Consider the following 26,420-nt stretch of genomic DNA (forward strand, 5'->3'; position numbering starts at 1 on the left):
TTTCCACCCCAGGGTATAAAAGGAAACCGGAGGGGAAATTGCAGATGCATTAGTCATAATTTCCCAAAGCTCTCCAGACTCAGAAATTGTGCCCTTGGAGATGAAAATTGAAAACGTCACTCCGTTATATAAGAAAGGAGGGAGGAAGAAACCAGGAAAATACAGACCTGTCCATTTAAGGTCAGTTGTGGGGAAGTTACTGGAATCTATCATCAGAGACAAAATGGTTGAGCACTTGATCAAGTCTGAGCTGATCAAAGAGAGTCAACATGGATTTGTGAAGGGCAGGTCATGTCTGACTAATCCAGTTGGATTTTTTGAGGTAATTAACAAGGTGGACAGGGGAGTGTCTATGGATGTTGTCTGTATGGACTTCCAGAAGGCATTTGATAACGTTCAGCACAAGAGATTAATAGAATCAATAAAAATGCACAGAATTGATAGTGACCTTGTGACTTGTGTTGCAATTGGTTGGGAGGTCGGAGAAGAGAGTAGGGATAAAGGGAACGTTCGTTGATTGGCGGGATGTGAGAAGTGGTGACCCCAGGGATCTGTACTGGAGCCTCAGCTTTTCACCATATTTACCAATAACTTGGATGAAGGAATAGAGAGTTGTAGATCCAAGTTTCCAGGTGACACTAAGTTAGGAGGCACAGTAAGTGGTGCAGATGGGAGCAGGAAGTTACAAAGAGACAATTTAAGTGAATGGACAAACTGTGGCAGATGGAGTTCAATGTGGGGAAGAGTGAGATCATTCACTTTGGAAGCAAGAAGGAAACATTGGAGTATTTTCTTGAAGTGAGAGATTGGGAACGGTGGAGGAGCAAAGGGATTTGTGTGTCCATGTACACAAATCACTAAAAGCTAGTGCACAGATACAAAAATAATCACAGACTAAAGGAATGTTGGCCTTTATCTCGAGGCCTTGAATACAAAGTGGAGGAAGTGACGCTTCAGTTCTACAGAGCCTTGGTCAGAGCCCATCTGGAGTACTGATCCTCACCAAGGATATATTGGCCTTGGAGGGGGGACAGTGCGGATTCACCAGAATGACACTGAGGCTTGAAGGGTCAAATTAATGAGGACCGATTGTATTCCCTTGGTTTGCATTCCCTTGAGTTTAGAAGGTTGAGAGGTGATCTGATCCAGATATTTAAAATTATAAAGGGATTCGATAGGGTAGAAATACAAACTATTTTCTCTGGTGGGGGAATCCATAACAAGAGGGCATAAACTTAAATTTAGAGTTAGGGCGTCCAGGAGTGAAATCAGGAATCTCTTTCCCACACAAGGGTAGTGGAAATCTGCGCAGGCTGATTGAAGTGGACCCTGTGATATAATAGAATTTTCTGTCCTTTCAGACTTGGACATCTTGTTGATCCATCTTTTAAAAAGGTGGAGGAACTCAGTTCTAAGATGGATTCCACTCACTTCATCACAAGTCCTCAATCACCTTGTCTTATCATCCAGCTATCAAGGACTAGAAACACTGTGTTTCAAGGAAAGCTGATTTATTTGACACTTGTACAGAATTCTAATACTGCTGTCCAGTGAAATGGATTATTAACATCAGAAACAACCCCCAACTGCCAGAATGAACACGGTTCAGTCCTGGATGTGATTAACAGCAGTAATAACAGCAGAATCCAACCCCTGCAGTCACATGTGAACCCGCTGGTGTATAAGTAGACTGGATGACAGAGTGAATCCCTTCCCACACACGGAGCAGGTGAACGGCCTCTCCCCAGTGTGAATACGTTGGTGTCTCAGTAGATCCCTTGTTCTTTTAAAGCTCTTCTCACAGTCAGAGCATTCAAAAGGTCTCTTATCAGTGTGAACATGTTGATGTTTAATGAGGTAGGATGAACGAGTGAATCTCTTCCCACACACGGAGCAGGTGAACAGCCTCTCCCCATTGTGAATATGTTGGTGTGTTTGCAGGTTGGATGACTGACTGAATCTCTTCCCACACTCAGTGCAGGTGAACGGCCTCTCCCCAGTGTAAGTGTGTTGGTGTGTCAGGAGATCCTTTTTTCTTTGAAAGCTCTTCTCACAGTCAGAACATTTAAAAGGTCTCTTATCAGTGTGAACGAGTTGATGTGTCAGAAGGCTGGATGAATGAGTGAATCCCTTCCCACACACGGAGCAGGTGAACGGCCTCTCGCCAGTGTGAATTCGCTGGTGTCTCAGCCGGTGGGATGATCGAGTGAATCCCTTCCCACACACGGAGCAGGTGAACGGCCTCTCCCCAGTGTGAACTCGCTGGTGTATCAGGAGGCTGGATGACTGAGTGAATCTCTTCCCACACACGGAGCAGGTGAACGGCCTCTCCCCAGTGTGAGTGCGTTGGTGTGTCAGCAGATCACTTTTTCTTTTAAAGCTCTTCTCACAGACAGAACATTTGAAAAGTCTCTTATCAGTATGAACAAGCTGATGTTCAATAAGGCTGCATGACAGAGTGAATCCCTTCCCACACACGGAGCAGGTGAACGGCCTCTCTCCAGTGTGAACTCGCTGGTGCGTCAGCAGGTTGGAAGACTGAGTGAATCCCTTCCCACACTCAGTGCAGGTGAACGGCCTCTCCCCAGTGTGTCTGCGTCGATGAGTTTCTAGCTGGGACGGGTAATTGAATCCCTTCCCACAGTCCCCACATTTCCATGGTTTCTCCATTGTACGGGTGTCCTTGTGTCTCTCCAGGTTGGACGATCAGTTCAAGCCTCGTTCACACACAGAACACGTGTACGGTTTCTCCCCGCTGTGAATGGTGCGATGTTTTTTTCAGGTTGTGGAACTGGTTAAAGCTCTTTCCGCATTCAGTGCACTGGAGTTTACAAAAGTCCTCACTGTGAATACAGAATAGAAATTCAGAACAGGCAATTCTAGTTTCTATGGAACATTCTTCCTGCTCATTCCCCCAGACTGTAAATCCCAGTCTCACACACTCACCCTCCTCCCTCTGCTGAAACCCAAACCCATCGCACCATCTCCAACATTTGGGTTGGGTTGGAGGCCTTGAATCTGAGTTGGGAAATATAATTGGAGAAACATGATTCAATTTAGAAAGTAAACTATTCAAAATCAAATAACATGGATTATTGTAATTAATATAGTCCTTTCACGCCTCGTGGGAAAGAAGTGATGTCTGGGCTGCGGATGAGTGTTTGCGCCCGGTTATACAGCGTGTCCCTCTCTCTCCGCTTCAAATTCGCTTCCTTTGGCTCACGGCCTCATTCACGCATCCAGCTGACTGCAGCCCTTTAAAGCTCCTCTGGAGTCATCCTTTGTTTATTTACTTGACCCATTACCACCCACCTTGCCTTGCACCTTCATCCCTTTTTTTGCTTTATCACTCCTGCCCTCCACCCTATCACAGACCTTCCCTTTTGTTCTTTCCCTCCCCGCCCCCTCTTTCCCTGCCTCTCTCCTTGCTTAAAAACTGTTAATTCTTTCACTTCTTCAAGTTCTGACAAAACCTTAACACTAATCTGAAACGTTAACTGTTTCATTCTCCGCGGATGCTGCCCGACTTGCTGAGGATTTCCAGCATTTTCTCTTTATGTTTCACATTTCCAGCATCCGCAGTATTTTGCTTTTGATTGGTAAACCTCGCCCTTTGACACACCATCACAGAAATATCGGCAAGAGGGTTTTACAATGGCGATAATCTTACCCAAAATGCCCCGCGCGGTAGAATACGTTCTATCTGAATTCGAAGGGGATCAGCGCGCAGGCGCGGGAAGGGCCCATGGCCTGAGCATGCGCGGTGCTGGTCGGAGACACTGAGCGGGGCCGAGCGGAGTCTCAGCAACACCGAGTGCGGCTCAGAACCCGAATCAGAGCCGGGGGGCCCGGCGGACGGGCGGCCCGGGTGCCCTTAGCACCATTAAACCCCTCATCCAGCGCCTCCCTCGTCCCACCCGCCGCTTCCCGGTTTCTTCTCCTGTTTCCACCGAGTCCGACTCGCGACAAATTGCAGGACCGAAGCGCTCCCAGAATGCAGGGCGGGCCTGGGGAGCATGCGCAGTCTGATCGCGAAATCAGCGCCTTGGAGAGATGGACGGGTTTCTGGGGCGCGGGGGATTGTGGGGCCTCCGGCCGCCATTAGTCACCTGGAGTCGGTCAGTGTTTTTTTGCCGGCGTCGCGCACAGAAGCGTTTCTGGAAATACGGACTGAGGAATTGAGTGTCGGTTTGCTAAACAGACATTGACCGTACAATGTGGAACAGTGTTTCACAAACATTTTTCCTCGTGACCCAGTGGAAGGAAAACACTTCCCCCAGGGATCCAAAACAATAATCTCTTCCGGCTGGAGTTTTCATCAAATCCCAATAAAGGTCAGTCCATGCTCTTCACTTCATTTCAAGTAATAACTAAAATTAGACATCGACGTTACTTGAAAAACATTTGAAATATTGTGTCAATTTGGTAAATAAAAGTTCAGGTTGAGTTTCACTTACTTAATGTGACGGATGTGTCTGCCTGTTGTTCATGATCTCGTTCCAATCTGAATCACAAGATGAAAGCGCTCCACGCATATCAGGCACGGTTGAGTCGGTTTCTTTCTCTTGTTTTTAACCTTCTCAAAGTCGAAAATCCCAGTTCGCAGATGTAGGTTTTTGTGAACGGCAGGAACAACGGAACACTAATCTTACTTACAGTGGATAATCTTTGAAAGCACTGATCCAAAAATAAGACAAACTGAATGACTTGAGGCGTGTTTTCAGTGCGCTGTCACAGGTGAGTCGCACCAGCCCGTTTTCTTGATCAGGCATCAAATTTAGCTTCATTATAGATTCAGGATTTTCGAAAGCAAAAGGATCTTTCACCCAACGCTTTTCCATCGAATTTTCAAATCCCTCTGCAGGGAAGTAGTGACTAAAATGGTCAGACAGAGCAGCGAAATGTAACTGTATGACACATTTCATTTCATTCCCTTTATCTTGGTCGATACAGTTCTCTCCACCCCAGAGGGTTGTGGATCTTCAGTCGTTTAGTGTATTCAAGATTGAGTTTGATAGATTTTTGGACAAGACAATCAAGGGATATGGGGATCGGGCAGTTAAGAGCAGATGATCTATTGAATGGCGGAGCAGGCTCGAGAGGCCGTAAGGCCTACTCCTGCTCATATTCCTTATGTTCTTATCCTGCCAGAGGTGCGGTGCCCAGAACTGAACACAATACTCTAAATAAGCTCTAACCAGAGCTCTGAATAACTGTGACATAACTTCCACTCATTTTTATTTCCTGTCCCTTGAAATAAACATCAAAATACCATTACCATTTTAACTTATTTTTGCACCTTTTAGTGAATTCTGTACTTGGTCTCATTAACCCCTCTGCTCATCCACAGTTCCTAGTTTCTTGCCCTTTAGAAAATACTCTGATCGATCTTTTTATGGTTCAAAGTGGATGACCTCACACTTCCCCACGTTGAACTCCATCTGCCACAGTTTTGCCCACTCACTGAATCTATCAATGTCCCTTTGCAACTTTCTGCTCCCATCTATAATGTTTACGGTGCTACCTAACTTAGTGTCATCAGCACACTTGGATATAAGGCTCTCTACATAAGAATATAAGAAATAGGAGCAGGAGTAGGCGATACGATACGCGAGCCTGCTCCGCCATTCAATCAGATCATGGCTGATCTTCGACCTCAACTCCACTTTCTCGCCCCATCCCCATATACCTTGATGCCATTAGCGTCCAAAAATCTATCGATCTCAGCTTTGAATATATTCAACGACTGAGCATCCACAGCCCTCTGGGGTGAAGAATTCCAAAGATTCAAAACCCTTTGAGTGAAGAATTTTTTCATCATGTCGATGCAAAATGGCCGACCCCTGATCTTGATACTCTGACCTCAAGTTCTTGACTCTCCAGCCAGGGGAATCAGCCTCTCCGCATCTACCCTGTCAAGCCGTCTAAAAAATTGACACGTTTCAATGCGATCATCTCTCATTCTTCTAAACTCCAGCGAATATAGGCCAATTTTACACAATATGTCCTCATAGCACAATTGCAACAAGTCCTTATTACTCTAATATTGCAACACCGTTGCAATAAAAGCTCACATATCATTTGCCTTCCTCACTCTTGTTAGACCCTTGGTAGCTCACTATTTCCAGTATATTTGTCATCTATTCCTTCTATAGGAAAGATAAATTAACGTTGAAAACATTTTGCTGCAATTATACCAGTTTATGTTTTGGAAACAATATCCAGCTGAACTGCAACAAATTCGCTGGCAAACCGAATGATGGAAATAATTTAATAAGAATACTGAAATGCGATGGCCGGGAATCGAACCCGCGTCAACTGCTTGGAAGGCAGCTATGCTCACCACTATACCACCATTGGTGACAAGCGGGGATGATCAAATTGCTCTCAAACATCAGACCCTGAACAGACACTGCAGGCTGTTGGATTTTGTTCTTCATTTGAACTGGTTTCTGACGGATCCTTTCTCGCTCTGTTGCAGTTCCCGTTTCCGCCCAGTCGATGTCGCCAACTCCCAATCAATGGAAATTACACAACAGCCAGTAATTCTTCACCTGATATCGGACTGAAGAGACAGTCGATACCTGCACATTCCTCCAGAACTCCCCACTGGAGTTTGAAATTACATTAATATTTTACCGGTTAGTAACGGTCCGGGTGTTAGTCCATTATTATTCTGTTCTGGTCAAAACAAATGTCCCAATGAACAGGACGCTGTCTGACCCTGACAGCTCACCCTCAGTCCATCCCACCGGGCAGTGTGTGTGATGGGAAATAATCAGCAACCGGAAAGGAGGATTTGATTTTACACATTTCAGGATTAAACATTTAATATTGAAATCATATTATTTCCAGACTAATAACAGCAAATAATTTCATGTTAGAATCACATCTTGTATCATTTCACAACACCGCATTTGTCGGGTAAAATATAATTCCTGTCTGCTATTTCCAAATGTATTTAAAGTATTCGATTGATATCAGTTACTTTAGTGAACTCATTGATGTCAATAGATAGTAAAATCAGGCGCGGTGAAAAACGGGCGCCCGATCCGCTACCGCCCGCCTTCCACCACGGACAAATGTGAAACTCTAATTGACTCTAATTGACTTTTTATTTAATTGCGGATGGAAAGTCTTCACACGTTTCTATGATTTAACTAATGTAACAATTAGATTCAGTGGGTATTTCACCCCGTTCTTCAGCTCCTCTCTGAATTTAGTCTGGGTCACAGCATAAATACACGTGTTGGTGCAGGAACTGAGAAGTTGAAGAATGAATCCGGCTGACTCAATGTCACTGACCGTATAGAACTGGGCGTCTGTTATACGCAGAGAGATAACATAAAAAACTCCAGTGCTCCATAACAATATAAAACTGCCTGATATACTGAAGAGTAAAATGATCGATTTCCTTCGGTTCTCCATCTCTGGGTCCTTGTGATTCTCTCCATTGCTGCGGCCCCGTAGTCCACTGCGGACTCTACTGGCCGCTAAAATGTGCCTGGCGGTGAGAACATTGAACAGTAAAATCAGAATGCATGGGAGACACGGCATTAACGCAAGATTAAACAAGTCAAACGCTGCCCATGCGGGTGAAGTCAAAAACGTCGGTTTCAAGACACAACCCCGGGGTACATTGTCCATTATATATTCCCGCCCAATAACAAAGTACCAGGGAATGTTTAGTAAACAGCTCAGCGCACTCACCACCCCGATAACAACAGCCGCCGTTTTCTCGTTGCAATATTTTGTTTTCAGCTTCTGACAACAAATGGCCACAAATCGATCAAAGGTGAAAATCACTGTGAACCAGACGGAGGCCGCTGTGGTTGCATATATCAGGATGGCGATGAGACGGCACACGGGGGTAATGGTCAAGAATGAAACTGGGAAATAAATATCAACAATGCGCCACATTATGACATCAGTGATAACGACCAGAAGATCGGCCGCCGCCATTCCCACCAGGTAGCGAGTGATACATTTGGAGAGTCCGCACTTTCCTCGGGACAGGATCACAATCGCCACCAAGTTAACTGTAAGAGAGAGAAACGGAAGGAGAGAAATTAATGATCAGACCTGGAGACAAAGCAACAGTTTGAGAGGATCTGAGGTGAAATTTCCAGCTTTGTTGCTGCATCAAACGGTGGAAACTGATTCACTGACCTGGGCAGCGCTTTCGGGCAGAGAAATGTTTTCAAACACAATTATGAATAATGAATTGGGAAATTGATACAGAGAGTGAATAAAGTGAGCACCAGATCCACTGGAAGTGCAGAGTGAGGGGGCAGTGCCGGTGGGGAAGGGAGGAGGGTTTTAAACACCGGGAGTCCAACAGGTTGAATCCGGATTTGGACTCCAGATGGACGGGAAAGTGAGCGAGGGCAGCGAAGGTGAGGGGACAGGGGGAGGTTTGTTGCTCTGGGTGGAGAGAGCCGACTGGGGCTGGCACAAAACTGGAAAGACCAAGATCCGTGGGGGTGAGTTTGAGGCTTCGGATTGGGTTAGAAGAGGCAACTGGAGGCCGAGCGAGCGAGTGCGTTTGGGAGGGAGACCAAGGAAAAGGACATGTATGAACTGGAGGGGAATCAGTAGCAGATAGTTTGGGAAAGCCAATGAACTGAGGGAACGGATGAGGAGACAGAGGATTCGATGCCGTGGGAGGAGAGGCTGGGATTCACAGGGAGAGACTGCAGCAGAGTGTTGGAGGAAATCTAATCTATTGGTCCAGCTCACACAATCCAATTCATGAATTCAACCATTAATTTCTGTGGATATTGGTGTCAATGAACTGCTCGTTGGTTACATAATGTGTTCAATAAATTTACTTGCATATTCAACGAAAATTACATTAAAATACAATCATTGAATTCGCCTCGTTCTTTATTGAATAAAGCTGTCACATAACTTCTCGAATACAATATCCCCATAATTCAAAGCGATAAAGAAATCAATGATCCTATTCTTTAAATACATTTCAATTATGTTTATGTATTCAATCAGTAAACAAGGAAAAGGAACATTCACATAAACAGACTGAGGATCTGATAGTGATAAACACACCCGGAGAGAGTACAATAAAACTCTCGCAATCTGACAACATCCTAATAACACCTTCAGGTCACATTTTATTTTCATAATTGTACTGGAAGTTTCAGCAGTTCATTCCGATGAATTATTCACACCGCTGCTGCTCTCTCTCCCCTTTCTCGTTCTCCGTGTGTGCATTTCTCTCTCTCTGTCTATCTCTTCCTCTCTTTCCTTCTCACCGTCCCTCCCGTTTTCCTTCTCAGTCACGTTCTCTATCGCTGCACTCTATCTCTCCGCACTCTCTCTACTCTTTCTCAATGCTCCCTTTCATTTCCTCGTAAATCCGAACATCCTGAGACAGTTTTCTCTTCACCAGCCCCGTGTTCCAACGATTCTATTCTCAGTGTCAGTTTGTTAAATGGTGAAGCCTCTGTGAACAGTTTAATGTTTCTGCAGATATTCCAATGTTCCACCAGTTCACCTACACTGTTCACTTCATCCGCAATGCGTGGAATAAACAGAATCGAATGCCTCTTCAAGACAAACCTCACAATATTTGAAATTCATTCTTCTGTAATTACAATGCACAGCATTAGATGGCGGCATTGGTCAATTAACAAAACACCAACATCACCGCTGCTGCTTATAATCTACAGATAAATAGAAATGCTCATGATTTGAACAGATGAAGTGAAACATGACCTCAAAACATTGCATTTTACAGTAAATTCATCCACAGTAAAGCAGGGAATGAGATTGAAAGAATCAGCAGCAAACTCAGTTCAGTAACCAGACATCTGATGCGGCGTCAGATACACACAGAATGAAATAATATTTCATCACAGTGATAACCAATAAATACATTAAAATCCCAGTTAAACTGAACCATATTATTGTGGAGGGAGGACATTGCGCCGCCTCCTTGTAACACTGAGACCGTGAGCTGTCTCATTATCAATCACTGAAAACACATTGATGAAAAAATATTCCAGGACAGGTTAGTTCCACAACATGAAACTCTTCACAGCTCCTGATGGTCTGAGACCAGCTCTTAGCCCAGACACCTGATTCTAATAAGTTAGGTACAGAGAATAATCCAGTAACAATGCCATGGTTCGACATACAAGATCGTAATGCATGTAATGCAGCTGCTCGAAGACCAAAAAGAGCAGAGACTTAGGACAGAACAGTCCACTGTGTAATACATGACGGGAGAAAATAGAGTGCCAAGTACAGCAGCAGATTTAATAACGATTTACACCATGAACAGCTGAGGTAATGGCTTACCTGGAACTCCAACGGCTGCGAGAACTGGATAATAAATACATTCTATCAGATACATTACTGAATATCCCATTTCTGTGAGAAGCAATGATTTCTGTTGGCCTGGAAACCGCAGCTCCGGCAGGCACTCTGTGTGGATTCATTACAGCGATCCCTGATTTATACAGGGGGTAAATCTCCACTGACACGGTTATACCCCTGATCATTGCTATTAGTTACAGTCATTTGAACAAACAGGCCACATCAGCAGCTTTGACTCCGATGTCAATGATGACGTGGATATATCACAAACTTCTCAAAGTTCAGAACCTTGTCTTAATGAGACTTCTCTCAGGAATAAAGTTAAAAGCTGTGCTCAGAAAGGACTGGTCCAACAACAATGAGCGGCTTCATTTACAGTTTTCATATAATTGTATTGACCATGTTCACTTTTACCGATTCAATTATAAATTTTATAGATTTCTCCACATTATACATTGAATCCAGGGACACAAGCAGACCCGTTTCACTCTGTTCCTGCAGTTTCCCAGTGAAAATATGAATGTTGACACGAAGACAGCCTCCAAAAGAGACCCCATCCTTTCAGGCAGTGCTCAACAACACTCCGTGTGAAAAATGTTCTCCTTATTTCCCCTCTAGTTGTTTTGCCAATTATTGTAAACCTATGACCTCTGGTTATCAATCCAATTATTTAATTACCCCTATTTGCTCTATAAAAACGCCTCATTATTTTGATCACCTCTTTTTGATCTCCCCTTAACTTTTTCTGCTCCAATCTCTCCACATAACTGAAGTCCCTCATCCCTGGTATCACCCTGGTAAATCTCCTCTGTACCCTCTCCGAGGCCTTTACATCCTTCTTAAAGTGTGGTGCCCAGTGTTGTACACAATGCTCCAGCTTAGGCCTAACCAGTCTTTTGTAAAGGTTTAACATGACTTCCCTATTTTTCTATTCAATGCCCCTCTTCAAAAACCCGTGTATCCCATCCGCTTGCTTAACCACCTTATCAACTTGCCCTGCCACCTTCAAAGATTTGTGAATATGCGCCCCCAGGTCCCTCTGCTCTTCCACCACCCCCAAAATAGTACATTGAGTTCCATCGAGTTACTTCAAAACCACAGCACAGAAACAGGCAATTCGGCCCAACTTGTTTATGCCAGCATGTATGCTCCATACGAGCCTCCTCCCTCCCTACTCCATCTAACCCTATCAGGATACGATGTTCCATTATGCCCCTTGTGCTGATCTAGCTTCCCCTTAAATGCATCTACGTTATTTCCCTCAACTGCTCCTTGTGGTAGCGCATTGCACATTCTTACCACTCATTCGGTAAAGAAGTTTTACCTGAATTCCACATTGGATTTATTAGTGACAGTCTTATATTTACTCCCTCTAATTTTATACTCCCTCCCAAGTGGAAGCATTTTCTCTACATCTACCCGACCAAATTCTATCATTATCTTAAAGACTTCTATCAGGTCACCCCTCAGCCTTCACTTTTCAAAAGAAAAGAGTCCCAGCCTGTTCGGCCTTTCCTGATCAGGATATCCCCTCAGTTCTGGTACCATCCCTGTGAATCTTTTTTGCAACCTCTCCAATCCCTGTATATCCTTTCTATAATATGGAGACCAGACTGTGCACAATAATCCAAGTGTGGCCGAACCAAGGCTCCACACAAGTTTAACATAACTTCTTTGTTTATCAATTCTATCCCTCTAGAATTGAACTCCAGTGCTTGACTCGCCTTTTTGTAAACCTGCGTCGCTACTTTTAGTGATTGGTCTATTTGTGCCACAAGAGTTTACTAAAATTTCAAAATATGCTTTATTTCATCAAATTTATTGATACACACATTTCAATGAAAATGTCACAATTACCGTTCAAAACAATACAATACAGATCGTGCAAACTAAGACCTCATTATTACAATTCAAAACACAGTACATATCTTCTAATACATTCTGTACCATACAAAGTGACATGTCCTTACATGGTCGCCTTTCCTCAAAGAACCTTTACGTAGGCAGCACCTCACTTCAGTGCGTCCCTCAGAACATACTCCTGGACCTTGGAGTGTGCCATTCGGCAACACTCGGTCGTGGACAGCTCCTTCAACTGGAATCCAAGCAGGGAGTGTCCCTGGGAATCCTCAACATTGACTCTGGACCCCATGAAATCTCATGGCATCAGGTCAAACATGGGCAAGGAAACCTCCTGCTGATTACCACCTACCGTCCTCCCTCAGCTGATGAATCAGTCCTCCTCCATGTTGAGCACAACTTGGAGGAAGCACTGAGGGTAGCAAGGGCACAAAATGTACTCTGGGTGGGCGACTTCAATGTCCATCACCAAGAGTGGCTCGGTAGCGCCACTACTGACCGAGCTGGCCGAGTCCTGAAGGATATAGCTGCCAGACTGTGACTGCGGCATGTAGTGAGCGAACCAACACGAGGCAAAAACCTGCTTGACCTCGTCCTCACCAATCTACCTTTCGCAAATGCATCTGTCCATGACAGTATTGGTTGGAGTGACCACCGCATCGTCCTCGTGGAGACGAAATCCCGTGTTCGCACTGAGGACACCATCCAACGTGTTGTGTGGCACTACGAACGTGCTAAATGGGATAGATTCAGAACAGATCTAGCAGCTCAAAACTGGGCATCCATGAGGCACTGTGGGCCATCAGCAGCAGCAGAATTGTATTCCAGCACAATCTCTAACCTCATGGCTCGGCATATTCCTCACTCTACCATTACCAACAAGCCAGGGGATCAATCCTGGTTAAATGAGGAGTGTAGAAGAGCATGCCAGGCGTAACTAAAAATGAGGTGCCAACCTGGTGAAGCTACAACTCAGGACGACATGTATGCAAAAGAGCGGAAGCAACATGCTATAGAAAGAGCTAAGCGAGTCCACAACCTACGGATCAGATCAAAGCTCTGCAGTCCTACCACATCCAGTCGTGAATGGTGGTGGACAATTAAACAACTAACGGTTAGGAGGATCTGAAGACATCCCCATCCTCAATGATGGCAGAATCCAGCACGTGAGTGCAAAAGACAAGGCTGAAGCGTTTGCAACCATCTTCAGCCAGAAGTGCCGAGTAGATGATCCATCTCAGCCTCCTCCCGATATCCCCACCATCAGAGAAGCCAGTCTTCAGCCAACTCGATTCACTCCACGTGATATTAAGAAACGGCTGAGTGCACTGGATACAGCAAAGGCTATGGGCGCCGACAACATCCCGGCTGTAGCGCTGAAGACTTGTGTTCCAGAACTAGCTGCGTCTCTCGCCAAGCTGTTCCAGTACAGCTACAACACTGGCATCCACCCCACAATGTGGAAAATTGCCCAGGTATGTCCTGTCCACAAAAAGCAGGCCAAATCAAATCCGGTCAATTACTGCCCCATCAGTCCACTCTCAATCATCAGCAAAGTGATGGAAGGTGTCGTCGACAGTGCTATCAAGCGGCACTTACTCACCAATAACCTGCTCACCGATGCTCAGTTTTGGTTCTGCCAGGACCACTCGGCTCCAGACCTCATTACAGCCTTGGCCCAAACATGGACAAAAGAGCTGAATTCCTGAGGTGAGGTGAGAGTGACTGCCCTTGACATCAAGGCAGCATTTGACTGAGTGTGGCACCAAGGAGCCCGAGTAAAATTGAAGTAAATGGGAATCAGGGGGAAAACTCTCCAGTGGCTGCAGTCATACCTAGCACAAAGGAAGATGGTAGTGGTTGTTGGAGGCGAGTCGTCTCAGCCCCAGGGCATTCCTGCAGGAGTTCATCAGGGATGTGTGCTAGGCCCAACCATCTTCAGCTGCTTCATCAATGATCTTCCTTCCATCATTAGGTCAGAAATGGGGATGTTCGCTGATGATTGCACAGTGTTCAGTTCCATTGGCAACCCCTCAAATAATGAAACAGTCCGAGACCGTATGCAGCAAGACGTGGACAACATCCATACTTGGACTCATAAGTGGCAAGTAACATTCACGCCAGACAAGTGCCAGGCAATGACCATCTCCAACAAGAGAGAGTCTAACCACCTCCCCTTGATATTCAACGGCATTACCATCGCCGAATCCCCCACCATCAACATCCTGGGGGTCACCATTGACCAGAAACTTAAATGGACCAGCCACATAAATACTGTGGCTACAAGAGCAGGTCAGAGACTGGGTATTCTGCAGCGGGTGACTAACCTCCTGACTCCCCATAGCCTTTCCACCATCTACAAGGCACAAGTCAGGAGTGTGATGGAATACTCTCCACTTGCCTGGATGAGTGCAGCTCCAACAACACTCACGAAGCTCGACACCATCCAGGACAAAGCAGCCCGCTTGATTGGCACCCCATCCACCATCCTAAACATTCACTCCCTTCACCACCGGCGCACTGTGGCTGCAGTGTGTACCATCCACAGGATGCACTGCAGCAACTCGTCAAGGCTTCTTCGACAGCACCACCCAAACCCACGACCTCTAGCAACTAGAAAGACAAGAGCAGCAGGTACATGGGAATAACACCACCTGCACGTTTCCCTCCAAGTCACACACCACCCCGACTTGGAAATATATCGCCGTTCCTTCATCGTCGCTGCGTCGAAATCCTGGAACTCCCTTCCTAACAGCACTGTGGGGGAACCTCCACCAGACGGACTGCAGTGTTTCAAGATGGCGGTTCACCACCACCTTCTCAAGGGCAATTAGGGATGGGCAATAAATGCCGGCCTCGCCAGCGTCGCCCACATCCCATGAGCGAATAAATAAAAAAAACACAGGAAGCGTTGTAAATAAAGTTGGTGAGATGCAGGCTCAAGTCGCCACATGGGACTATGATCTAGTGGCAATAACAGAGACGTGGTTCAAAGAAGGGGAGGATAATATTCCTGGCAAGAAGGTATTCAGGAAAGCTAGAGGAGGAAAGAATGAAGTGGGGGTGGGGGGCAGTATTGATCAAAGAAACTATTAGAGGACTGGAAAGGTATGATGGAAAGGGTGAAAGACAAAATCTATTTGGTTGGAATTAAGGAATAGTAGGAGCTATTTACGCTATTGGGTGTATACTTTAGGCCACCAAATAGTGGGAAGGAGATATAGGAGAACATTTGCAGGTAAATTACAGAAAGATGCAAGAACTATAGAGTAGTGATAATGGGGGATTGTTACACACCAGGACAGGCAAGACTTTCTTTACCTCGAGAAAAAGCTAACGGTCTTCACTGGTTATAATTCAACGGCTCCCACCCGCAGCTCCTCAAGGTGTTTTAGTGAAATGAGACTCAATTCTCTATGCAACACGTGACCTTCCTCTGAATCTCAAGGATTCGCAATATTTCTTGCCGGCCACTGCTACAATGTGCCTGAGCATTTCTCGTCCCGTCCAACCGACAGCCACGTGACTGATAACGGGAGAGTTCGAAGAACGGCGACCTGAAACAGGAACGATGGTTTCAACCCATCCCAACTTCAGGACTGTGGCATGTGCAGAAATCTAATAGGACGGATTCAAATATGGAATTGCTGGAGAGATGGGCAGAGGTATGTTTGGTGACAGCATACACTCGGACTTTTGAGAGGGGAGCGGAATTGGAAATGAGGTGTTGGAAATGGTCGAGACTGGATTTTTGTGAGGAGGGGGTAATGCTGTTGTTTTGAAAGGGAATAGAACAGTACCTGAGGAAAGTGAACCATTTACAATGTCAGCTAGAATGGGGGAGCTAGGGAATTTGGGTGGTCAGAAGTTTAATGGGAGCTGGTGGTGGGAACCATATGCAAGATAAGCCCGTAGAGAGCGTAGGAGAAGATAGTAGAGAAGGGCGTGGCATCAGGGCTCGGGCAGGAGGAGTCTGGGAGCAGGTTTGGTTTAGTGGGAAAGGGGAACGGGGAATACGGCAGACGCATCTGAACGGATGGTCTCAATCTTAGTGACAAAGAATTCCATGAGTTCCTCACTCGTTTTTGGAGGTGAGTTGAAGGTTGGGGGAGGGTGTAGGGCATAAGGGTTAAAGGAGACGATTGGTAGTGGACAGAAGGATCCACTGAATATAAATTGGCTCTCCAGAGTCATCTTAGTTTTTGCAGAGGAGAGTTCTGCCTAACAGTGCCTAACAGTGCATGATTTGGTCCAGCCAATTGTGCACCAGATACGATCAAGGGCTGTGCACTTTGGTCTTGAGGGAGTGAAGATGGGGCCATAACAGGGTTGGTGAGAGTATAGGTTTCACTGGGGTGAAGGGAATCAAAGTTGTCGGTGGGAGGATGGTTGGGAGATTGACAGCAACAGAAGCATTTTAGTGAATGGAAAGGAAGGAAGACAGGAGCTTGACCAGGCAGTTGCAAGTGAATTGCAGAGAGTTTCTCCCCTTATCGGCGGATATGGAAAACAATGGGGTTGGTAGGGGGTATGAGGGTGTAGGTGGTGCGGAATAAAAGGGAAAGGTCGGTGATTAACTAATCTGTGATTTGGACCATGGGAGTAAAGATGTCGATAGAACGTTCGACAATATGGGTCGGAGAGTTAATATGGAGGGAGAGGTTTATGGCGTGTATAAGGGCAGCAAAATCAGTGAAATCAGAGGAGAGAGGGGCAAAGTGATTTGAGGTGATAATTGGAATCACCGAGGACGAGGAGTCGCGCAATGCTGATCCTGAGAGAGGACAGAAGCGAGGAAAACTCGGGGAGAAAATCGGGATCGGTCTTAGGAGCGTAAGGGAACATGGATTTTAAAGGATTGGTGAAAAAGGTGGAATAGGGTGAGATGCTTGAAAGTGGACAATGTGCTTGGGAAAGTACAGGGAAAGGGCGGGGGAGTGGACGAGCTGGATTGCTCTTGAATGGAGCCGGCGCGGACTCGATAGGCTGAATGGCCTCCGTCCGTGCTGTAACCTTTCTATGATTCTATGATTCGACTAGAGGAGTAGGGGGGAGACCAAGGTGTGATTTGTTAATGAGGGATACACCGACACCCCGGCGGATTGTACCGGGCAGGTGGTGGAAAGCATGGTTAGGTGGGGAGGCTTCAGTAAGGGGCAAGATGTCGCCAGCTTGGAGCCAATTTTCAGTCAAAGCCATGATGCCAATGTAATCGCCCACAATCAGGTCCTGGATGCGAAGGTCCTGGTTGGTGAGTGAACGGTCATTTCGGAGGGGAAAGTCGGAGAGGGTGATGATTGCTGATCCACTGGCAGAGTCTAAATGAGCAGTGGGGGCGTGTCTGAGGTGATCGAGCGGGGAAGGTGTTTTCCAAGATTATAACCCCAGTGGATGCACTGGGAGGGAAGGTTAGCAAGAGAGGAGGATGAGGCAGTTGTGTTCGCTGCTCCTGAGGAGGTAGTGATGAGCGCTTTGGTGGGCCATTTGGAGACTGCCCAGTGAGGCAAAGACGGCAACTGTGAGCTTATCCAAGAGGGAATTGAAGCCTGGGATGGCGGCAGTAGGAAGGGAGAGGGGCAGTGATGGGTTGGCGTAGGGACTGTGGGGTGGGAGGAAGTACACGAGATGGGAGAAATGAAAGGTGGCATGACTGGATGATAGGAAGGGGAGAAGATGGAGAGAAGGTTTCAAGAACAAAAAGAGTTGGTAATAATGGGCTTGGGTCGGAGTGACAGCCATTGTGCTCACGTGAGTGCGCACATCGGGGAACTGGGGTCACAAACGCTTGGCAGAGATTAGGAGAGTCATGTCCTGTTTGTAAACGAAGGACAAGGAGTGGACGATATAAGAGAGCCAACAGTTAAATATAATTTAAGTTCTTTCCTTTCTCTTGGGATGCGGAGCTTTTGAGTTTATTGAACCATCCAATTCAAAAAGGCCTGCACTAACTACACAAACACAAGTGCTGTGTCAATAGACTTCAGTGAAACCATTGCATTTATTTAGAAACTGAAAGCTTACTATTACTGTACAAACAAACACACATGACATTATAAAGCTTTTAAAAACGTCTTAAATGCCGGTAACAGCAACAATGTACCCCCTGCTACAAAGATAATCAAGATCCCACTGTGATACCGCAATTAATTTTCATCTTTATTCTCTGGGCGTTAAGCTTCGCCCGGGCGGAGCACAGAGAGGAAAATCTGGCGTGGGGGCGGGGATTCTCACAGCTTGAAGGGAATAGAGCACATTTAATTGCAATGGAAAGAAGAACAGTCGCGCCAGATTTTCCTCTCGTTGCTCCACTCAGGTGATAGTTAAAGCCCAGTCGGTAAAAGCATCAATCTGCTCACTTTTACACCAATTTATTCTGCGCAGATTTCACTTTCTTTCGGAAATAAAATAGCAGTAAAGGAGGGAGCAAAGATGCTCATGCATGTTTTTAACCTAATTTAAGTTTCTCATGGCGAGATCCCTTCTTTAAACTTCTGTGTTACAAAGAAGATTTATTTTACTAAAAATGTTGTTTTTACCCTCCTAGCGGATGGCGGGAGCCGAAAACCTTCGCGCAATTGGGCATCCCCCTATAGCGTGATTAATCGACCAGTAAAATTCATGGACTTGGGGCCAAGTTTGTGATTTGCGCCCGGGCTGCGCGGAAACAGCGATTCAGTCGCAATTATCTGTGTTTAAAAATGTTTAAAGGTTTGATAGTGTAGATAGGGAGAAAGTATTTCCTCAGGTGGGGGGATTCAAGACAAGGGGACATAAACTTAAAATGAGAGCCAGGCCATTCAGGAGCAAAATCTGGACGCCCTTTTTCACACAAAGGTTAGTGGACGTCAGGAACTTTTTCCCCCAGTAAGCTTTTGTTAGATAAGTGTATCAAGGGATATAGAACAAAGGCGGGTAAATGGAGTTGCGGTACAGACAACCATGAGCTAAAAGAATAGGGAAGCAGGCTCGAGGGGCTGAATGGCGTAATTCTGTTTGCTATATTCCAAAAGTGCCGTTTATATGAGACTTAAAGTAAACTATGTACCAGGCAAGAGGTAGGACATCTCCTGTAGATTACATTTCTCTATATTGCTTTCTGCAAATACCAAGTCTCTCTGGATGATATTGAAATGGGTCAAATGCTAATGACCATCATGTGAGCCCGCACTGGTCCTCTTGTTGAGGGGGGGTGCACATTGTGCCCGGGAGACCTGCTCATTTTCTACCGTTTCACCACAGCGTAGGTGCTGGATTCCTCACCGAAGGATTGGATGATGTTTCGCTGACCCTGAAATGAACGGTGCAATTGGTCAGATATGCAATTGATAACTTAAAATATGGTAACAGTTCAACGAAATTATATCAGCAGATGAACGTCCGCAGAAGGCGGCAAAATGACACTGGGGCGTTGTTGGACTGGACGGTCGTTAAGGGGAAATATTGTGCCTCTCGAAAGGACCTACTAACGGTTACATAGAGTCGACAGCACAGAAACAGGTCATTCGGCCCTGCTGATCGATGCTCCACACGAGCCTCCTCACTCTCTACTTCATCTAACTCTATCAGGATATTCTTCTATTACTTTCTCCCTCGTGTGCACATCTAGCTTCCCTTTAAATGCATCTGTGCTATTCGCCTGAACAACTCCTTGTGGTAGCGAGTTCCACATTCTCACCACTCTGTGTAAAGACGTTCTCCTGAATTTCCTGTTGGATTCATTGGTGAATATCTTCTATTTATGACCTCTAGTTTTGGACTCCTCACAATTGGAGACATTATCTCTATAGCTACCTTATCATCATCTTAAAGACCTCGATCAGATCATCCCTTAGCCTTTACTTTACTAGAGAAAATAACCCCAGCCCGTTCAGCCTTTCCTGATGAGTAGACCCACTCAGTTCTGGGAATCAGCCTTGTGAATCTTTCTTGCACCTTCTCCAATACCTCGATACTCTTTTGATAATATGTAGACCAGAATTGTGCACAGTTCTTTAAGTTTGGTCTAATCAAGATTCTATACAGATTTAACAAAATTTCTCTGCTTTTTAATTCTATCTGTCTTGTAATGAACCCCATTGCTTGGTTTGCCTTTTTATGGCCTTATTAACCTGCTTCGCTACTTTTCTATTTTCAAATGAATTTATCAGTTCAACGTAATGCTGTTTGTGTAAAAATAAGGCGCTCTTGTGAGCACCATCAGCAAAACAGGAAATCTGGAAACGAAAGGAGGACCTTTCGAATTTGGCGGGATCGGCATCGATGGAAAGGGAGCAGCTAACAATGGGCGGCCGATCCCGAATCGCCTGTTCTACGCCCGCTCCAAGTCGAAAGTTCCAGCGGCTTTTTTGACAGCGTCGGAAAAGAGAAGGGATAACTTATCATTCCAGGCATGATTCAAAGATGGTGGGTGTAAAACACGGAAACTGCATGCTGGTTCAGTGGGGGGAATAGAAAATTGTCTCGTTTACGTAACAATCTTCTGCATATTCCACACATAAACCAACAGCGAACCCTTCACTGCTGTATACAGTCTGGATTCAGGTGTGCAGAAGTAAGTTTACACGTATACAGATGCCATATTGGCAACGAAACACTTCCTATAGGGGGAGCAACGCTTCATCTCACCCCTCAAAGGTTCGTATTCTGATGAAAACCCTTTTAAACAAACACAGATCCGTTTACTTCTCCCTCTTGCAAACATTTCTGTCGTCCTTTTAGGACATATGGAAATACGATGCAAATGTATTTGGTCTTATGAATATTAATGTTGGAGACGACGATTGTGATGTTCAATAAAGAACAAAGACATCTTGAGAGAATGCAGTCAAATACTTGGACTCATTTTGCAGGAGCATGAATGACAGAGATAAATAACAACATCAAACAAAATAAATAAATCCTCAGGCCATTTGTAACTTACACCGTCTTTCCTCGGCAGTGTTTGTAGGTTAAGGACAGCGTCTAAATAAAATAGAACAAATAAAAGAATGCATTGATGTGCAAATACTTAGAATTTTTTTTAATAAATGTGTTTTCTATGGTTAGTCGCTCCTCCAAATGATTTTTTACGAAATCATCGTATGAATGGACCATCTCCGCTGCCAAGAGTGGAGAGTACCAATGGGCCTCCGGCTGTCCACTGGTAAGCGAATGGACTTCCTCTGCTGGGTTCCAATCCCATTTCCTCTCTTCATCCAGGAAATGGATGCGATTTCCAAGGTTTCTCTTGGAATAGGAAGCTAATTTACGCTGTGTCTTGAGTTGTCCTATGGTCGCAATGATTGCCAAATTGTATCAATTTCCACTTTCGACCATTAATACATAAACATAGTTTTATAGCTTTGTGTATTTGGATAAGGAAGGAATTTGTTCTGAAATAGTTGCATATATTGAATGAATTATGATCATACTTTCATCTCGCAATGTGGCAACAAAGTCCTACTTTTTTGTTGTCATTGTTTTTCTCAGAACTTCGTGTCAATCTTTTACCATTACAAAACCCTGCCGCCACCTTTATACTGGAAACTGTCTATGTAAACTTGTCACACGGTACTTACACCGTCTCACCACTGGCGGTGCTATAGCACATCAGCCTGTACTGCAGAGGAAGATCTATGCTCCAACCAACCCTACTTCGTTGCTTCACAAAATGGGAAAGGTTTTTACATCTAACTATTAAGAAGGAAGGATTTCCATTTATATAGTCCCTTTCACTGCCTCAGGACGTCCGAAAGAACTTTACAGCCAATGAAGTACTATTTTAAAGTGTAGTCACTGTTGTAACATAGGAAACACAGCGGCCAATTTGAGCATAGCAAAATTCCACAAACAGCAATACGATAATGGACAAATCAGCTGCTTTAGTGATGTTGGTTGAGGGAAAACTATTCGCCAGGACGACGGGGAGAACTCCCCTACTTTTCTTAGAATAGTACTGTACAATACTTTACATCTACCTCAGAGGGAAAACATGACCTTGATTTAACGTTTCATTCGAAAGACGACACCCCTGACAGTGCTGAATTTCATCAGTGCTGCACTGCCTTGGATTTGTGCTTAATTCTCACCGAGTGGGATTTGAACCCACAACCTTGGACTCAGATGAGATTGCTCCCCACTGAGCCAGGACTGACACCTAATAATAAATTGTAATATAAAGTGAAGTGTTTTTTAAAAGATCAGAATGTCTTAAAAATGATGATTGAATTACATCTACACCACCTCGTCCGGTAATCCCCAACCCTCCAGCTACATTTCACCTGCAGACTATACTTAGCCTTGAGTCTGAGTGCACATTGCCCTGCGAGTTAAATTAGCAATATGTTAAAAGTCCTATGCCTACATCCACTTCCTATTTACCAAAACGTACTTCCGGTTGTTACTTTTGTCACACTTTTGCGTCACTTTTTCCACTATAAATTCCGGTACTGTATTCATTTTTTCAATAAAAATCTGCCGATGTAAATTTGCCATTCTGTAATTGCACCCGCCGGCCAACAGTGGCGCTGTAGGACCTCGATTTTGCATCTCCCACCTGCTCAATCTGTTTGCAAAAACCTCTTAACTCTCATTGCTTCAGAACTTGACTAATATTTGAGTACTTTACTGTAAATCTATAACAATTTAAACAATGCATGCGCAAACTTCCTATTATATACAAACAGGCACGTAACATCGAATTTTAAAAGGGGAACTGAATTACGTCTGTGCGCCCGGCTCCTTTGATCTTTTTCCGGCTATTCCCCTTCAACTATGGGCTACACTGGATTTTCACTCCACAGTGGATTGAATGGTGAAAATATAAAATCAATGTTTATATTGCTTCTTGGTCAGGTTCACAAAATAGTTCAGAAATGATTGACACTCTGTGATTCACAGCAGGTTTGCTAAATACAATACAAAGTCTACAAACTATTACTGTTAATAGGTTTTTGTTTAGTCTTGTTCGTTAAATGTAAAAGAAAACATTAAACGCCAAAGGTAATTCCGGATGCACGAATACAAAAAAGAACTTACATGTCAGGGCTTCGTTGGTTTGGTCGCTAGGAGGCGCCGTGGTCCTTAAAAGAATAGAAATCGTCAATTCAATCATTTTATTTTGCATGGCACAGCTCATATGTTTGGACAGGTAGTGAATGGATCCCGCCTTATATGTATTAATGACCCTCGGTGCATGGTCAGGAGAATGGTTTTATCCAGCTGTTGCAAAACCAAGTATATTCCTGAGAATTTTTTTTTCTTGCCCGAAAACTAACAATTTGTTTGACGTGTAGGGCGATTATTGAGGAACCGTGTCCTGCTTTCACTATATGTAGCGACATCATTAAATCGTTTGAGAATATTTCCTCCCGTTGGACAGTCCTTTTTACAAGCGCAGAATCCACTTGGCGAGAAATAACTAAGGAACGACATTTTTTTAATTCGTTCACTGGATGTGGGCGTCGCTGGCGAGGCCAGCATTTATTGCCCATCCCTAATTGCCCTTGAAAAGATGATGGTGACCCGCCTTCTTGAACCGCTGCAGTCCGTGTGGTGAAGGTTCTCCCACACTGCTTCACAATTACTCTGTTTGCTCTGTTTAACGACATCGTCACAAATGTATTCACGATGTCATTACACAGAGCAAACAGAGGAATTTCTGATCTCATTGAGCGGTGGGTAATGAGGGATCCCCAGATGAGAAAGGCCATAGCATAATAACAACGTGGCTGAAAAGACATTTAAAGAAATGAAAGGGAGATAAAATGAAAATTATTCAAGTAAATGAAACCTGCACATGCTTGGGTGAGTGTGTGCGCATGTGTGTGCGTGTGATTGTGTTTGATATGTGTTTGTGTTCGTATATGTATGTGTGATTGTGTGTGTGTGTACGTGTGTGTGATTGTGTGTTTGTGCTTGTGTTTGTGTGTGTATGTGTGTGTGATTGTGTGTTTGAGTGTGAGTGTAAGTGTGACTGCGAGTGGGAGAGCTCGATTCTAAAATTTAAAATGCAGAATACAGACAAATTGTTCCGAATGCTTGCTGGTGGGTTTTATTTCGGTTGCGTACGGTTGAAATTTAAAATTCAACACTTAATGTCTCACCTCATTTCTCTGTTGCGTTTACACTTCCCTGAGAAGAAAACATAAGTATTAGAAATACGGATCCAATTACTGGCTTACAAAATGGGAACATGAGAAAGGTCAAGGAGCAGTAAAGGTCTTTGGGCCACTGAAACTTATTCTCCAGAACCATCTCCCTCCCGTTACCACATCCAACTCTATTATGGACAAACCCGGTATGGTATAATTTTAACCTAACCCGCCGAGTGGGAACCGGGCGGGTACGGACAGGGTTCCCATTCCAGAAGCCGCCTAATTTCACTCTCCATTGACAGGCCAGAAGTACATCAAGGATTTGAGGAGCTGAAGAAGATGGCTTCGGTGTTTACATATGTTAATCTGGACAACGTGTTGGCTGCAAATGTCTCAATGTTTGTTAATCAGTTGGAGCGAGTGGTCACCGCTGTGGTGGCTATGAAGGAGGCTGAGAGATAGAGATAGAGTAAGTGTACCGAGGAGAGTGGACCCCATACTGCTCAACGATGTACTTAAGGTGTAGGGTATGGATGATGAAGATGAGTGGGTCAAAGGAGATAATCCTGGGCACGGCAGAGGTGATTGTGCAGCCAAGGGAGGCGATGTCAATGGATGAAATGTTAGGACTATGATGTGAGAGGTACGAGTGGAAATAAACGGGGCAGTTCCAGGGAGGCGGTGTATGGAGGACAGACACTTGAGGAATGACCGATATTTTAAAGGAGTGGAGGAGTCGAGAAAGAAGAGGAATGATAACAAGCCACGTAAGCAATCACACAGGAAGTGACTGGTATTATGGATGGATGAATGGAAGCTTGATGGGTAGGCCTTGAACAGGAAGTGGTGGGAGAAATCGGAACATACTTGTAACAGAACCTCACCTTTAAACACTTCATAGAAAAAGCGGCCTTTGGATATGGGGAGCTGGAGAGCAGGGAGGTTTGAGAGATGGATTTCCTGGGAATTGTGTGATGACAGCAGTTCTGCAGGATATAACGACTGAGGCAAAAGGGAGGGTCCGCATCAGTGGATTGGTACTCAGGCAACTGAGGTGAGGGATTTGGGTGGCGAGAAGCTCAGAAGGGAAAGTGTCATTTGAGCAGTTCGTGGGTTTTATGGAAGAGATGAATTTAATGGTGATGGATGAGGAGATATAAAAATATATAGAATCAGGTTGGAGAGGTTCACACAAGGGTGAGTGGGAAGGGTTAGGAAGTAGAGTGGTCAGAAGAGGCCCAGGCAGAAGAGGGTTGTTTTCAACTTTGGATCACAAAGTATTTACAGATGAGGAAGGGCATTCATTGCATCTTAATTCACCCGCTCCCCCCAGAAAGAACGTACAGCCCCCACCCCCGTTGCTGTATCTCAATATGCTGTCAATGATTCCAAGGTATTCGCTTCCAGAACTGTAACTGGGAGTCCATCCCTAGCATGATCACTGCGTGATGAAGAACTTCCTTATATCCAACTTAGATGATCTTTTACCAGTTTGTACCTGCCTCTCTTTGCCCAAACATATAACTTCATTTCATGTCATGTGTTAGATTTATCTCTTCCATAACATTTACTATCTTAAGAAACTCCATACAATCACCTCTCAGATGTTTCCTTCCAGACTGAGAAGCCCGAGTTTTTCTAGTCATTCTTCATAATGTGACACTATGGGATCTAAATGGGTCTTTGGGCAGTAGCGCAAAACGGGCGGTAAGGCATTGGGCGCCCTTTATACGCTCCACCTGACGTTCAGTTCAATTCACATCAATGGGACTGAATATCGGGTGGGGTGAATAACAGGCGGCAATCGTGATACCGCCCGTTTTGCGCCAGCTCCAGAGACAGATTTCAGACCAGGTATCTTTCAGCTTCGCCACCAGCGATTTCACCTTTCAGTTCATGATCTCCTTATATTTACTGTCCGAGGTTAGGGGTCAGATGGTGGATGGTTAGTGGTGGGGAAGAAAGGAGACGACAGTTAGCTTGGTCCGTGTATTGGTAATGAACGGATATTACATACTGTTTAACCCACCTTTCTTCCAGAAACACACACCCAACAGAGCAAGGATAAGAATCAGAACCACAGCAGAGCCAACACCAACCTCCAGCGCAACGAATCTATCTAAATGAGATAAAGGGACACAGTGGAAT

General features: G+C 44.8%; 3 protein-coding genes across 8 annotated transcripts in view; all 3 read right to left on the reverse strand.

The window, feature by feature from the left end:
* LOC137318393 (zinc finger protein 3-like) overlaps positions 1 to 26,420 on the reverse strand; it is a 626,361-nt gene that overhangs the window by 63,642 nt on the left and 536,299 nt on the right. The window lies entirely within an intron of this gene.
* Positions 1,513 to 2,833, reverse strand: LOC137318337 (zinc finger protein 623-like). Its single transcript, XM_067981222.1, has one exon. The coding sequence runs from the start codon at positions 2,668 to 2,670 to the stop codon at positions 1,660 to 1,662; it is 1,011 nt and encodes a 336-aa protein (XP_067837323.1). The 5' UTR covers positions 2,671 to 2,833; the 3' UTR covers positions 1,513 to 1,659.
* The window catches only part of LOC137318332 (osteoclast-associated immunoglobulin-like receptor), a 32,382-nt gene continuing 24,224 nt past the window's right edge, over positions 18,263 to 26,420 (reverse strand). The window contains exons 6-10 of the mRNA XM_067981216.1: positions 26,302 to 26,391; positions 24,282 to 24,309; positions 23,215 to 23,258; positions 21,119 to 21,159; positions 18,263 to 19,486 (exon numbers count right to left, since the gene is read on the reverse strand). Coding sequence (XP_067837317.1) covers positions 19,421 to 19,486; positions 21,119 to 21,159; positions 23,215 to 23,258; positions 24,282 to 24,309; positions 26,302 to 26,391 — 269 coding nt within the window. The 3' untranslated portion in view covers positions 18,263 to 19,420. The remainder of the gene's footprint in view (positions 19,487 to 21,118; positions 21,160 to 23,214; positions 23,259 to 24,281; positions 24,310 to 26,301; positions 26,392 to 26,420) is intronic.

This window comes from Heptranchias perlo, unplaced genomic scaffold (genome assembly GCF_035084215.1).
Source record: "Heptranchias perlo isolate sHepPer1 unplaced genomic scaffold, sHepPer1.hap1 HAP1_SCAFFOLD_70, whole genome shotgun sequence".
Lineage (NCBI taxonomy): Eukaryota > Metazoa > Chordata > Chondrichthyes > Hexanchiformes > Hexanchidae > Heptranchias > Heptranchias perlo.

Excerpts from the sequence above, each read along its gene's own strand:
- LOC137318337 (XM_067981222.1), bottom strand. The coding sequence starts at position 2,670 with ATGGAGAAACCATGGAAATGTGGGGACTGTGGGAAGGGATTCAATTAC.